Below are 15,671 nucleotides of genomic sequence, written 5' to 3'. Positions count from 1 at the left end.
CCCCCCCCCCTCCCTAGGGATTAATCGCCCGCACAGAAGGCAATTAACCTACACTACCCCTAAGTTATAGCGTCTCTATACACCTTATATAAAGAGTTGTTAGAGGTTACACGTGTGTCTAAAATAATTCTACGCAGAGAGGTGGATTTAGATCTTCTGCATAATAGAATAAATATAGACTCTCCCCTACTACAATAATAAGCTTTGTACGCAGTGTACATCCTCTCTAACATGCGTGAGCTGCTAAGAGGAAGGTACACACTATAGAAGCAGAATAACTTTAAGGGATAGACAACGCACAATTTTAACAACTTTCTCTATGTAATTAGGCAAGAACTTCTTCTTACTCTAGCTAAGCACAGGCACTATTCTAGAAGCAGGTTAAATTGTACACAAGCTAAGAAGCTAAGAGATATTATAAATAAAAGAAGCACTAAGAGTTAGCTCTAGAAAAGGAAGTAGAAAAGTAAGAAAAAAAAGAAAAAAAAAAGTAAAATTAACATATAAATAAGTAAGCAACTTTATAAAAGTAAAAAGTTGCTAGTGTTTATACATAAGTACAGCTGTGTCTGTACACGTGTATAGCTAAATTAGGTTGCCTAAAACGTTAGCTATCTAGCCTGTGCGTTAGGGGCTATGTGTACTTAAGAGCCCTCTTTCTTTGTACAAAAAGAGAGGGCAGTAGTTAATAACAAGAAGATCTTTGCCTGCTCACCTCTTAGTACGCCCCTTGGGCGTACGTTCGTTCGATCGAACCTAGGTCAACTGACAGAAAGACTAGATAACAGACTTTACTAGTAATATAAAAAAAACTACTTTTTAAACAACTGCTCTAAAGCGTACTAGGAGGTAGTTATTTAAAATTTTAGTAGCTTTAATACAGTGTTGCAGAACCTTGTAATTTTTAAAAAATATAAAGAAGAAACTTAGATCTAAGAATATATTATAAATGTTTAGAAAAAAAAAGAACAGTTTCCCCTCTAAAACTAGACCTCTAGTACTTTAGTAAGAGAGCTTTTTTAACAGTTTTAGAAATATAAATGCTAGAAGTGCAGTCTATAACATAACTACCTAAGTTATTGCATAGTTATGCTTTATTAGATAAATATTAGCAATAACTACCTTACATTTAATATTATATAGTGTATAGCTAAAGTTAAGTATAACATTATAAATAAAGAAAAGTAATAGCAGTTTTTTATAAAAATCTAAGATTAGAAACTAGAAGGACTAGGTAGACCTGCTAGGTTTAAAGTCTTAAAGCTAGTACTTAGGAAGCCTAAAACACTGCTTTTTAGCCTTGCAATTAGCAGGAAAGCTTTAGTAATGCAACAGAGCTATAGTTAGTGTGCACTTTATAGAAATAAAAACTATAGCACTAATAACTACTAATAGAAGGGACACCCTATTTAAATAGTACAGATGTAGGAATACCTATAGTAGACCTAGAAAAGTCCTCTTAACATGTTATATAGACCTAATAATTGTCTATACCCTTAGTACTAATGCACATAATAATATTATATAAAGCATTAGGATAATAAGCATAAGACAGGCTAGTAGCCTATATAGAAAAAGAACTATAACAGTTGCCTATAGTAAGGAACAGCCTTAGCCTGCAAAACTATAAACTGTTACACCTGTTAAATAGCTCCCCTATATAAGTAAGAGAAATAAGTAGCGTGTAAAGAACAAGACAACTGCAGGTTCTACTACTTCTAGTAAAAAGTAGTAAGAAAAGAAGACTATCTAACATTACATTACCTAGTTAAAGACTATAAATGTAAGGTAGCTAACTACTGTAATTAGAAACACTAAAGTTATAAAAAAAGTAAAGATAAGTCTAATAACAACTTATAAGACATTAACTTATACTTTTTTTTTAATAAGAAAGTTAAACACAACATATTAGCAGTAATTATAGTAGGATAAGAGGTAGGACACAGCCTAACTACTACCTTTATGTATAAAGGGTGGCCTAGGCTAGCCCTTATAGACAGCAGATGCACCTTTACTATAATAAATAAAGATTAGGTAGACAAATAAGGTATACTATTCTATATAAAGAAGAACTTGTTTAAGGTAACCTTTGCTAACACATTATTAATTAAGTATAGTAAAGGATAGATTAACCTAGAAACCTATAAAAAGAACTTTAAAACTTCTAATATAAGTAATTAGAGGTCTATAAACATACTTAAGCTAAGAGGTAAATATAATGTAATTTTAGGCTATAACTAGCTTAAAACACATAACCCTGCAATTAATTAGAGAACTATAACTATAAAAACTTCTAGCAACTATGCACACATAACTTAGTTAGCATGCTATAATAATAGATGCCTAGTTTATAAATAAGCAAAGTAAGGTAGCAGTTACTACTCTAAGAAAAAGAAACTTTAGAGATTCCTTTGCTAAGAGCTAGAAGCTTAGGTAATAAGAATAATAAAAAAAAAGCTTAAGAAAGTCTCTTATAAAATAATTAAAGAAAATAAAAATGTAGAATAAATTAGTGTTATCTAAGTCTAAAAAGAAGGCTACATTCTGCCTAAATATAAAGATTATAAGAATATGTTTAAAACACTAAAGGACCTAGAAAAACTACTACTACACTAGCTCTAGAATTATGCTATTAACTTAATAAAAAATTACAACTTAAAAACACATAGGCTTTGCCCTTTAACTAAGGTACAGAAAGAAGCCTTATAGGAATATGTTAATAAGATGCTAGCATAAAGCTATATCTAAAAAAGCTATAGCCTTATAGCTTTAGCTATAGTCTTTGTAAAAAAGAAAAAAGAAAAGATCTAAGTCTGTTAGAACTATAAGACCCTAAACAACAACATAATTTAAGATTAGTTTCTCTTACTAATTATATAAAACATTATAAATTAACTAAAAGGAACCTAGTACTTTATAAAGTTTAACATACAAGATAGATTTAATAAGATAAGAATAAAAGAAAGAGATAAGTAGCTTACAGCGTTTAAAACTCTATAAAGACTTTATAAACTACTAGTAATGCTGTTTAGCTTAATAAATACCTTAGCAACATTCTAGTAAATTATTAATACTGCTTTTAACTTATACCTTAATGTCTTTACTTTAGTATACTTAGATAACGTCCTTATCTATTTAAAAGATACCCTAGAGGACTACGTACAGAAGGTACAAAAAGTCTTAAAATAGCTTAGGAAGTACAGACTCTACCTACAGCTCTTTAAGTGCAAATTCTATGTTATAAAAACAGAATACTTAGGATTTATAATTAATAAAGAAGAAATAAAGATTAACCTAGCTAAAATATAGAAGGTACTTAAATAGCTAGAACTTATAATAGTTAAGAAAGTAAAAGGATTCTTAGGACTATTAGACTACATAAGACAAATAATTAGAGATTACTTAAAAATTACTATACTATTAATAAACACTATAACTAAGGAATAGGCTATAGTAAAATTTATCTAGACTCTAGAAATAAATAAAGCATTTATAGCTTTAAAACAAGCTATAACAGCTAAACTAGTACTAAGAATGTACAACCTATAGTTAGATACAAAAATCTACACAGACGCATCCCTTAGAGCTAGTGGGGCTGCATTGTACTAAAAATAAGAAGACAGAAAATAGCACCTAGTTGTGTACTACTTAGCTAAGTTCTTAAGACCTAAAGTAGGCTACAGCATACCTAACAAAGAACTAAAAGTAATATTAAATGCTGTAAGAGTATAGGCTATAAAGCTATATAAAATAGTAAAGCTATTTTATATTATAACTAACTATGCAAATTTAGTTATATTTTTAATAGTAAAGAAACTATTACTAATGCACATAAAATAAGTAATAGAACTTACGCAGTTTAACTACATTATTAAGCACATCTTAGAAACCTAGAACTAGCAGGCTAACACCCTTAGCTAAAGACTAGATTACTTTAATAAAGAAAAGAAAAAAACTAAAAAGTTTACTCTCTTTAAGAAAACTAATAAAGGATAAATCTATAATAGGCTTAGACTTATAAAAGAATTCTACATGCTTATAGCTAGTAAGTAAAGATAAAAAAACTTAATTTAAAAGTATTATAAATCTTTAATGTTTAGACATCTAGAAATTAGCACCCTTTAGAAGAAGCTAAGAGCTGCTATATTATAATAAATACTAAAAATAAAGCAACTATGCATAGAAGTACTTAGAGAATGTAATATCTATAATAAAAACAACTTAAAAAGGCATAAGGCCTATAAATACTTTTAACTAATTAAAGCACTAAAGCTACTATAAATAATAATTATAATAGATTTTATTACAGAATTACCCCTATCTAAAGAACTAGGGATAGACAAGATGTGCAACATAATTATAGTAGCCCTAGATAAAACTACTAAGTACTTACACACTTAGCCCTTAAAGAAAACAATAACTGCTAAAAAATTTATTTATAAATTAAAATAAAATGTAATATTAGTATATAAATGCCTTAAAATTATTATCTTTAACTAAGATAAGCTATTTACTAGCAGTTTCTAGAAGGTAGTAATGTAGCACCTTAGAATAGCACATAAGCTATTAATAGCCTACTACTTGTAAACAGATAGACAGACTAAAAGAGTAAATGCAGAAGTAAAGAAATACTTAAGAAAGTACATTTCCTACACTTAAAATAATTAGGCAGAATAGCTTTTAATAGCGCAACTAGCTATTAACAATATAAAATTAGCTATAATAAAAGAGACACTGTATAAAGCTAATTTTAAATATAACTTTTACTTTATATTGCACAGAAATTAACTTATAGACTTATAAGAATTAATAAATTAACTAATAGACTTACGCTAGATACATAAAAAGTTAGCTGTAAAAGCTAGATCTAGTAAAGAGATAATAGAAAAGTATGTAAACAAATTTTAATAACTAGGACTAGAAATCTACTTAGAAGACTATGTGTATTTTAACACTAAGAACCTTAAGATACTTAGACCTTCTAAAAAGTTAGCAGAAAAAAAATAAGACTATATAAAGTTTTTTAAACCTAATAAGACAACTACAAGCTTAAGCTTTCCTTACATATAAAGATACACCTGTAGTTTTATGTCTCTAAGTTAGAAAAAGCACTTAAAGGAATTCCCTTATCTACATAAGAATAGAAAGATAAAAAAACAGAATATAAAGTTAAGCGCATTATTAGTAACTAAAAAAACTAAAAAAAATTCTTAGTAAAATAAAAAAAGTAGCTTACTAGTAAAAACACATAAAAGCTAGCTAAAAATTTAAGGAACACGCAGCTGTTAGTATAAGGGTACTTTTAGGTTTATTTAAAAGAAACTAGCTAAGTAATAAAGCACTTATATTAAAAAGAATAGCTATGTTATTACTAGATAGCAGCAGCCTTTAAAGACAAGTCTTAGCTAATAATAGTTAAAGAGGAGAATAACTCTTTACTTTAGCTTTAAAAGCTTTTATCTTGTCTAAGGAAGAAAAGTCCCCCTCTAAGTATTTTACACAACAAGCCTCTAATAAATCTAGTAATTTTTAGATATAATTCTGCTTAGAACGCTCTCTAGCCTTTACTTTTAGAGTCTTTTAAACTTAACACAACATTTTATTATTAAGCTCCTACTTATAAGCCTTTATAATAAAGGCTTTTTAAAGAAGTGTCTTTTGCTCTTTTTCTAAATAATTCTACGCAGTGTTAGAAATAAAAGTGTTGCACTTACTATACTTTTTTACACACTTAACACAGTTATTTAAGAATAAAGTTAATATATAAAATAACTTTAAAGACTAGTAAGCGCTATAGAGCTTTATCTTTGTCTAGTAAAAAGGATTAAAATAAAGAGTAACATAAAGATAATAAGATAAGCAGGACTAATAAGCTATTTAGTATAAGAAAAATAAATGTTTAGAAGGCCTTCTAGTAGAAGGATATGCACTTTATAAATAAACCTTTACTAACATAGTTGTGTAAGCAGAGCAGTAAAGACGCTGCTAAAAAGGAGGGGCAGTGTGTTACAGTCTATAGTTAGACTAGTGTAACTCTACCTGCAGTGCTCCACAGTCTAGCTAGATTAGGGCAGGGCTTGTTTAGAGACTAATTAGAAAGCACAGAGGCAGCACAGCTGCCTAAGATTATAGAAGAATGCGTTGTCTAATAGGGAGACAGACAGCGTACTAACAGAAGCTTAAAGGAGTTTAAAAAGCCCTCCTTAGCAGGCTCCTACAGGCTCCTCTAACTCCCCTTAGCACCCTAGCATATGTATATAGTTTCTACATTAAACAACCTTTAAAAGGTGTGTTTAATGTTTAGTTTATTCTTTACATAGACTAAGTAGCATTTAGCTTTCTAAAGAGCTGTAATACTATTTATATATCTTACACTATATATACCTCTAACCCTGTCTAAAAGAACTGTTTAACCCTAGCCTCTCTACTGCTGCACATAAGGTAAACTATAATCTAGTCACTCTAAACTATTCTCTATTAGCCTAATAGCCTGTACGTAGGACTGTACACCCTACCGGATTGGCCCCTTCTACCTGTCCTACTTCCCCTAGGAATATTGTAAGACCCGAGTGCTTCCCGAAGCAAGGATTGTAACAAGTATCTAGGATAAAGACAGGTATAACTTTAACAAGTTAAGCTTTATAATAGGCTAGATATTAACTAGAGCAGTTATTACAGCTTTAAAGAGATAAGAACAGCTAAAGGTAATATAGTAAGGTAATAAAAAGTAGACAATAGTTATCTAGGGCATTAACATAACAGGGTAGGCTATAAGATTACAAAGCTTTAAGTAGTAAATAAAGCTGCTATGTAACATAGATTGCATAAAAGAAAGTAGATTTAGGCAGAAAAGACCTTAATAGTTAAGAATAGAGCCTGTTTAACTGCTTTAAAGAAGTTTAGAGCGCGTAGTAATAAGAAGAAGCTAAAGACACAGGTGCGCGCTAAAGGAGGTAAGCTAAGTTAAAAGTAATGCATGCAGTGTAATTAGACTAGGCATAACTTGCATACATGTAAGTAAGTAGCAGAAGTAGACTCTAAATAATATCTTGTGTTGTATTACTTTATATAGGGCTAAAGTGGGCTGTTTTGCGAGAGAATGGGGTGGTTTTAGTGGGGGCTTGGCAAAAGTGGCCGGCCAACCCGTTAGGTACGTTATACACCTCATCACTAATAGAAAACCGAGCAGTATTCAACACTCTTAACTCTATCCCATTGAACATCTTACATACCCTATATAGCTACCATGCGAAAGAAAAAGAAGGGTATTCCGGGACCCAGCCCCAAACCGAAACGCCGCAAACCTAAATCCAAATCCGAATCACCATGATACTAATATCTACATAACAACACACTTATCCCTCTCCTCAGGCACCACACCCTGCGCACCCCCCACACCGGCACTCTGTCTCCTCCCCGGTCGTGGAGGGAGAGGCATCTCCATCCCAATCGGCCGTGAACTCCTTCTCCGTCCCGTTACACCAGGTCCTGGTTGCATAACAGAATTAGCCATATACGCGCTCCCCTGTGGTCTAATCGGAGCCGCTGGATTCGCCGGATGACCCTGAGGGGGGTGGTATTGTGGCGTTGTAGCAGCTTCCTCGTACGTAGGCGGTGGAGCGGGTTCGTTGTTAGGTCGATGCGTTTGGACGTTGTTTCTGCGAGGGGGGATTAGGGGCGGATTTTCGCCTTGGCGAGATGTGCGGCGGTTTGCAGGGCGGGTCTGGGATTGCGTAGCGATGGCTTCTTCTGAGAGTTGATTTTCTCGGCGACGGCGCTCTTCGACTGAGCGGCGATGGCGGTCATCTTCTTCCTCTTGGAGTTGGAGAGCGAGTGCGAGGTCATGGTCCTCTTGTTCTGTTTTGCTCAAATCCGAGTTCGGTGAGAGTGGGGCGGTGTTCTGTGATGGGCTGAGGGCGTTGGAGGGAGGAGCTTGGAGATTTTGCTGGCGAGATGGTACGGTAGTCCAGCCTTGGTCCTCGCTTACATCGAGGAGGCTCTGAACTTGTTGGGTTTGCTGCCTCGGTTGAGGGCTGTGGTTGCCTCCAACAGGGCGGAAGTCGCCAGAGAATAGCTCGCTTCCTTGGCCGTTGACGTCAACGAGAGATTCCCAGACTATTTCATCATGGCTTGAATAGCCCGCATCGGTGACCAAGGTAACGAGATGATCCGTCCTAGGATCTTTGTAGAGGGTCGAGAAATGGTCATTCCGGAATAAGATACCAATTTGCCCAGGCTTCATGCAATCACGCATAGTCTTGAGACCGTAGTCCGTTAGCTGGGTAGGCCACCGATTGAGAAATTCCTTGATAGCATGGATATCTGTGAACATCTGCTGCTCCTCTGAATTCAAGCCCTCAGTTTGCAGCTTCGCATCAAGTTCCTCCTCTTGGAACTGCACATGTTGCGCATCTTCGTATGTTTTCGCTACCCGCTCGAAAGCGATGTAGGCATCGGAGCCAGCGGCAGGGAGCCACCCGTGAATGAGCGGAACGTCGAATGTGCGGTATAGCCGCATTTCCCGTGTATTCTCGAACCCACCGGGCCGAATGGCAAATGTAGGAATGAGCGTTGATGATCCGTCGGTAGCACCAGGATCTTGGACGTACATGGGGTTCACGTTCAACCCGGTGTGTAGGGTGACTAGGAATTTGTATAAATCGCTCACATCGGGTAATTCCTGAGCAGCGCCGCCCCTTCGCCCTGACATTAGTTCATCGAAGACAGCGTCGAGTAACAAGCCAAGGCTGACTTGTTCTCGAGTTCGAAGGGTCTCAACAAGCGCCGTCTCTACTCCAGAAGGCGTAGATAGGACTAGAGCGTTAACTAGCGCCAGGAGAGGACATGGCCCATTAGCGTTTTGGGTGAGAATTGGTGAAGTTCGGATGCCCCGTTTATTAGCATCGTACCACCGGATTTGCTTGATTTGGTAATGTTCTTTTCTTTGCCTGTTCATCACCGTATTAGGGGATTCGACGGTAGGATGCGAAGAGCCACCAACGCCTGTATCGATAGGACGTGGGGGCATTGCTGGAGGATGCTCCTGTTCTTGTGACCGCCTAGGAGGGAGGCCCGGAGCGTGCTCCGCTTCAAAGGGTGATCCTGCCAAGGTGAATTTGGCTGCTTGTTCAATTCGATGGAATTCCTCTTCATGTCTCCGCTCTTGCTCTGCTCGTACTGCAGCTTCGTGGGCGGTAGAAAGCTCAAGTTGCTTTCTCTCCCTTTCGCTCTTTTCCCAAGCTTGCTGTTCTTGCCATGTCCGTGGCGGGGCTTCTTGCGGGTTGGTGTCAGGCAGGCCATATGACCTAGCAGCAGCATCCAAGGAAGAAATATCCATTCCCGACGCCCATACACTTGATGCATTTGAATCCTGCCGGGGGTGAGCGGATTCAGGGGATGCCGATTCCACAGAAATGAGAGGAGGCTGGTTCGGCGACTGGGACCCTTGATATGGAGGGACGTTGCTGTTCAACATCAAAGCCGACATTCCGTTAGTGGGAGTCACGGGCGTGTGCATCGTCGGTAATTCAACAAGCTCGCCGTATTTCTGCGCCTGGGTTGGTGCATCTCCCCAGACTTGCTCGCTGCTCTCACCACCAAAATTACTCTGTCCTGTGGCCTGCATACGGAGATATGGATTGTTCGTCTTCAAAGGGATGGAGCTTCCCGAACTGTTGCTGACTGCGCCGTATGATGACGAGGTCGCACCTGTCGGTTCCGGAGTGATAGCCTCTGCCGTCTTCTTCACTGGTACTCCAGGCGGTGGTGGCGGCGGCGGGCCTGCTCTAAGAGCATCTGGCAAGGCATTATTATTGTTTGTAGCTGGCATGGGCTTTCCACCACCAATCTTCAGCGGATTGGGGACATCTTCCGGCCCGGTGTCCTCGTCGTCGGTCTTGTCCCAATCTTCATCGCTATAGTCGGACTCGTCTTCCTCTTTCTGTTTTTGGGTATCATCGAGGGCCTTGAGGCGGAATGCCGGCGATGTAGCGAGGTCCGGGGAGTAGACCTCTGCCTGGTCGGAGGATGAGGGCAAGGGCGGAGGCAGCTCTGTGGCGGGTGTCGTAGGGTAGGGAGGGTTGTTGACAGCCTGTAAGAGAGGTGCAGGCACGAGATTCGGCTGCGGTGTTTCTTTCCGAAGAACCATGGCGAAGGGTAGTGAATGCAAACTGAGGGGTGGGCGGGGAGGAGTGGTGAATGCTGCAGCACGGCTCAGCTCCGGACACCTAACACGACTCGCTGTCTTGCAAGCTTGTCAGGGGAGTTGGACTGTTGCAGGAAGGCGGGTCGCGGAAATAGAGAGGGTGTCGTTCGGTGAAGTCTGCAGAGCGGGGGTGCATTCGTGCGGCGACAATTACGGACTTGTAGGATTGGGAGTTACGCGGCCTGTCGGTGGTTGGTGGTGAGTGAAGCTGCGATGACGACGAAACCAGCCGGCAACTTCGCACCGCCACACACCACCGCCACGCCGATCTCTGTCGTGAAATTTGCAGAATCTCCCGGCCGTCATCTGTTTGGAAACACGGAAAATCCTTCTCCCTTCGCGTTCTCGCAACCTTCGCCAAATTCAGACCGAGGGGAGATTACTGTGGCTCATGGCCTTGCACATTCACCCCAAGTACTAATCAGAACGGCGCAATGCACTCCCACATACGGCCGCACACCCATGTCGTGCTGCGACTGCCCTCGGGCATCCTGAAGGTGCTGGAGATTAAACCGAATACGTACGTTGAATAGTCGGAGTGAGCACCCGAAGGCCTCCAGTCGCGTAGAACTGGTCAGAGTGAAATATCTGACCTGGAATAGAAATATTAATATTGGCAAATTCGGGACCTTCCCTGCGAACCTATTACTCGGCCGTCCGTATTACCTCACCTTTGAAATACTGGACAAAGAAGACGGCCGCTCGAAGACTGAATTGCGCGTCGTGCCTGCTGCAGAGCTCCACGCGGAGGCATTAGGAAGCGACCATGTGACACCCGCTGAATCGAGAGAGGAGACTGTGGAAGGTGGGGTCGAATTCGATATCGTGCGGGATGATGGGGAAGTCATAATGCGGAGCAACCGCCTGACGCTCGACGATCCATCACGGCAAACGCTATCCATGGAAGAGATCGAGGAGCTCAAGAAAGCTGGAACGACGTCGGGCAAGGAGATCATCGAAAAGATCATGGCGTCGCATTTGGCTATTGACGAGAAGACGTCGTTCTCATTGGCAAAATATACGCTGCGGAAGTCGAGGAAATACTTGAAGAGGTTCACGGTCCTACCGCTGGATATCGGAATGCTCACCGAGTTCATCACAGAGAGGGAGGCTTATAAAATCATGGAGCTAAGAGAAGAATCGTTGGGACTGATAAGCAGCTGGGCAAACATCCACTGTGGGTCGGCAAGCCGAGTTTTAACAGCTAGAGACGGGGTAAGCCAGATAGGAGGGGGAAGGTGGCTTGTTGTGGACGACACTGGAGGTCTGGTCGTTGCAGCATTGGCGGAGAAGATGGGGATACTCTATCCAAACAAGGACGAAGACCAACCGTCCGGAGAGGTTAGTCCTGTCTCGGAAGCTACCCTTTCGAACGGGCCTAAACAGCAGGACGCCACATTAAATGGTGGAGAGAAGGCTCGAGCTGCAGAAACCAGTCAAGGACTCCCGCAAAATGGACTTGATATTGAAATGGCGGACGCAGATGTTCCCGCCTCCGCACCTCAAGAAGCGCAATCCTCAGACCCCACTTCCGACCCCGCGAACTCCCAATCTGCCAATGACCCTCCGTCAACCTCTCCTTCCAAAGAGCCTGCTAACTCAAAAACCCCATCACTTCCCCGCAAACCCCCTCGTCCACACATCCCCCAATCCGCCTTCCCCACCAACACCCTAACTATCATCCATACAAACAGCCAGCCCAACCTCTCCCTCCTAAAATACTTCTCCTTTGACCCCGGCGCCCCCACCCCCTCGCACCCACTCTACCACCACCTCAAATCTGTCTCCTGGCTCCAACTCCTCCACCCTTCCGAAGACCCTTCCTACATTGAACCCGAACCCCTTTCCGAAGAAGTCCTCGCCAGCCTAAAATCTTCGAAGCGGGGGAACTACTACAGAAAGCGGCGACGATGGGAACGCACATCCCGAGTCGTCGACGAGACTCGCAGAGGAGGGTTCGATGGACTAGTCGTGGCCAGTGTGATGGATCCTGCAACTATCCTCAAAGCACTCGTTCCTTTAGTTAGAGGTGCTGGGAGAGTCGTCGTATATAACCCGAACGCTGAGCCGCTTGTCGAACTCTGCGATTTCTATAGCAAGGAACGACGCACTGCTTACATTTCCCGACAGACCGCACATCTGGGTAAGGGAACTGGATTGGGAATTAAGTCCGAAAACGGGGGAAACGGGGAGGATGACGTCGAAGATGCGGACGATTTCCCGGTTAATCCGACGTTGTTGCTAGCACCGACACTGCAGACGGCCAGAGCGAGACATTGGCAGGTATTACCTGGAAGAACACATCCAATGATGACGAGTCGAGGTGGTGCGGAGGGGTATTTGTTTACAGCGACGAGGGTGTTACCGGCTGAAGGGAAGGTGGAGGCGAGGGGGCATGGGAGGGGGAAGAAGAGGAAGGTTGCAGTTGGGCCTGATACCGCGGTGTCGGTATAGTGCCGTACTGATTTTGAGAGATTTGGTGATGTGAGGATGGGTTGGTAGATTTTAAAGTCAAAATATGGCTGACGATACCAATCAGCTTGACTCAAGAATGCCTTACCAGGCTTTCTCTCTGATTTTCTCCCCATCTATCCCACCCCATAGCATGCCATGCACTCTCCTCCTTAATACATTCCGTATATCCCTTTTCACGACATGCCATGGCAGCTTCTCCCCACACAGCGTCGCCGACGCTCACCACTCACAAAGTCTTCCCCATAAACTTCCTCTTCGTAAAGCTCAACCACCACTTACTCGGCACATTCGTCCCATCTGCAAACACCCTATTCAGCAATCTCGTCGCAAGTTCCTGCCGCACTTGCATGAGATACTGCCGCAGCGTCTCCGCTGAATTCCTGTCTGATGGAGCTTCGAAGGCTTGGTTAAGTGGGAATCCGGCGTCGCCTGGGATGGCGAAATTTGTGTCCAAGGCGATGTTCATTACGGCCTAAGTCCGGGAATATTAGCTGGTGTATAGACAATCTCATCTCATCTCATCTTGAAAGTCGGCGGAATTTGCGCCGGCCACGATAGCCCTGATATATTCAAATAATACAGCATCCAAATTAAATTAAACCAGGGGCTCGGAGCAAATATTACCTTCTCTGCTTCCCTTTTTCCCATCCCCGGTTTAATCTTCCCTAACACCTCACTTACGTACAAAATTCCGTAAATCAGCACGCGGTCTGCGGGTCCTTTGATCTCGAAGTTCCGGAAGAAAGTGTTGGCGCGGAACAGCGAGAGGACCTCGTCTAGCGGGTCATAGGATTCGTGCGAGGCATCGATGGTTAGGTCTGTGAGGTTGGCTGGGAGTGGGGGTAGCTGGAGTGCGGGGCCTCGGGTGCGGGTTCGGAGGGGGAGGAGGGCGAAGTTTCCTTTGGGGAATATTAGAGTAGAGTTAAGGGGGGAGGGAGGGGAGGGAGGGAGTGAGAGGGAGTGAGAGTGGAAGGGTGAGAGGTACCAATTAGGTGCTGGTTTGGTTCGTCTAAGAAGACGGAGTGGTAGGCCTGGAAGGAATTTAAGTCAGCTTTGTGATAGCCGTGAAGCTGTCGTAAGCTTCATGGATTTGCACACTTACAGGCATCTTGAATGTCTGCTTGTCTCCGGGCGTTGGGCTATAGAAAGAGAGTACTTGGGTTCTTCGGCGCAGTGATGCGTGTGGCTTGGCAATGTGAAGTGGGTTGGTAGGGCTGAAGCGGGATGTGCTGATGTAATGACGCTTTGCCGTTTTCACTCTCATTAACGCGTCAAAGAGCGAGCGCGGCGCGTCTTCTACCTCAATTGTTCAGCTTCGTGTATTGAACAATTCTCCGTCTATCGTGATACTTCTCGTTTCTAATTCTTGCAATTCCAGGCATATCCTGTGAAATTTTATAGCAAAATGTCTGATTTCGACGATGAGATGGACGTTGATGCGCCTGTTGCCGACACAACCATTAAGTTCGGCGGGGAAACGCAGAAGGGGAAGAGGAGTGCTGCGAATCTGCCTGTCGAGGCAGAAGACTCCCTACCATGGTATGTGCATGTTTGGAGATATGAATAACAAGTTACTTATGTGTACAAAGGGTAGAGAAATATCGACCGAACACTCTTAACGATGTTGCCGGCCACCAGGACATCCTCGCGACCATCAATAAGTTCGTTGATTCAAATGTGTGTTCGACTCCCCAGCATGGAAGCTCTGTACTGACAATACCTAGCGACTACCACACCTCCTTCTCTATGGCCCACCCGGAACTGGCAAAACCTCTACCGTCCTCGCCCTCGCTCGACGAATTTATGGAAACAAGAATATGCGACAGATGGTCTTGGAACTAAACGCTTCAGATGACAGAGGTATCGACGTTGTTAGAGAACAGATCAAGACCTTCAGCAGCACAAAGCAAATCTTTTCTGCTGCACCAAAACCAGGGGAGTCTTCCTCACTTGCTACCTTCAAGCTCATTATCCTCGACGAAGCGGACGCAATGACCGCAACCGCGCAAATGGCGCTTCGACGGATCATGGAGAAATACACCGCAAACACTCGATTCTGCATTATCGCAAACTACACACACAAATTATCACCCGCGCTGCTTTCTCGATGCACTCGGTTCCGGTTTTCTCCTTTGAAGGAAGTTGATATTCGGAGTTTGGTGGACAAGGTTATCGAGGAGGAGAATATCAACATCATCCCAGATGCTACTGCGTCGTTAGTTACACTAAGTAAGGGCGATATGAGGCGAGCATTGAACGTGCTCCAGGCATGTCATGCGTCTAGCACCCCACTCCAACCACCAGGAAAGCCAGCACCGGATCCTAGCACCATCGTTAGGGATCAAATCACCGAGACCACCATCTATGACTGTATCGCAGCGCCGCATCCGTCAGACATCAAGTTCATCCTGGACATGCTCATGAGTACCTCCGATATCACCCAGTGTCTCAAAACAATCAACAATATCAAGTCGCTAAAGGGATTGGCCTTGGCGGATATCCTAACGGCGTTGAGTGAGGAATTGGTGAAAAGCGATGTTCCGAGTCAGACTATGGTAACGTGGATGTCGGGGCTAGCAGATATCGAATACCGGTTGAGTGGTGGCGGGAGTGAGTCGATACAAACGGGAGCTACCATAGGGGTCGTGAGGGCAGGCGTTGAGCTGCTAGCCAAGGGGAAGAACTAAGAAGCGTGAGATGTTCATGTCATGGCGCAATTCGGTAATGTAAGGATTGGGTTGGAAAGAAGCATTTTTGGCTGCATGTTGATATCAATATGGTTTATGCTATCCACTTTTCTAGCGCTAGAAGGGTGTCTTTCCAATTTCTTTAAAAAAAAAAAAATCTTTGACAGCATTTGGGCTAATACTGGTGATTACCAGGATTTCTCTTGTTCTCACTTTGTTGTCAATGTCACTGTCACTCTTGTTCACATGCCTGCTCTCTCACTGCCGTTACCGTGGCGTCCCCCTAGCCTACATAAACAAACGGC

At 42.2% G+C, this 15,671-nt stretch overlaps 4 protein-coding genes across 4 annotated transcripts; 2 read left to right on the top strand and 2 right to left on the bottom strand.

The window, feature by feature from the left end:
* Nucleotides 1-7,200: 7,200 nt before the first annotated feature.
* Nucleotides 7,201-10,384, bottom strand: BDR25DRAFT_301631 (uncharacterized protein). The gene has a single exon (XM_033689626.1). It carries the CDS (start codon nucleotides 10,145-10,147, stop codon nucleotides 7,340-7,342), a length of 2,808 nt encoding a protein of 935 aa, XP_033551016.1. The 5' UTR covers nucleotides 10,148-10,384; the 3' UTR covers nucleotides 7,201-7,339.
* A 140-nt stretch (nucleotides 10,385-10,524) lies between these two features.
* Nucleotides 10,525-12,761, top strand: BDR25DRAFT_119729 (Gcd10p-domain-containing protein). Its single transcript, XM_033683680.1, has 2 exons — nucleotides 10,525-10,724; nucleotides 10,807-12,761. Exons 1-2 carry the CDS (start codon nucleotides 10,639-10,641, stop codon nucleotides 12,656-12,658), a joined length of 1,938 nt encoding a protein of 645 aa, XP_033551015.1. The 5' UTR covers nucleotides 10,525-10,638; the 3' UTR covers nucleotides 12,659-12,761.
* A 144-nt stretch (nucleotides 12,762-12,905) lies between these two features.
* BDR25DRAFT_323204 (ARP2/3 complex, 21 kDa p21-Arc subunit) lies at nucleotides 12,906-13,787 on the bottom strand (the record flags this gene model as incomplete). Its single annotated transcript, XM_033692088.1, has 4 exons — nucleotides 12,906-13,151; nucleotides 13,304-13,578; nucleotides 13,665-13,710; nucleotides 13,782-13,787. 4 exons carry the CDS (start codon nucleotides 13,785-13,787, stop codon nucleotides 12,906-12,908), a joined length of 573 nt encoding a protein of 190 aa, XP_033551014.1.
* A 213-nt stretch (nucleotides 13,788-14,000) lies between these two features.
* Nucleotides 14,001-15,374, top strand: BDR25DRAFT_280951 (P-loop containing nucleoside triphosphate hydrolase protein). Its single transcript, XM_033687857.1, has 3 exons — nucleotides 14,001-14,218; nucleotides 14,269-14,356; nucleotides 14,404-15,374. The coding sequence occupies exons 1-3, from the start codon at nucleotides 14,085-14,087 to the stop codon at nucleotides 15,364-15,366; spliced, it is 1,185 nt and encodes a 394-aa protein (XP_033551013.1). The 5' UTR covers nucleotides 14,001-14,084; the 3' UTR covers nucleotides 15,367-15,374.
* Nucleotides 15,375-15,671: the final 297 nt, after the last annotated feature.

This window comes from Lindgomyces ingoldianus (genome assembly GCF_010093535.1).
Source record: "Lindgomyces ingoldianus strain ATCC 200398 unplaced genomic scaffold BDR25scaffold_7, whole genome shotgun sequence".
NCBI classification, from domain to species: Eukaryota; Fungi; Ascomycota; class Dothideomycetes; order Pleosporales; family Lindgomycetaceae; genus Lindgomyces; species Lindgomyces ingoldianus.
Note: the sequence above shows the minus strand (reverse complement) of the source record. Positions and strands in the feature narration are given on the sequence as shown.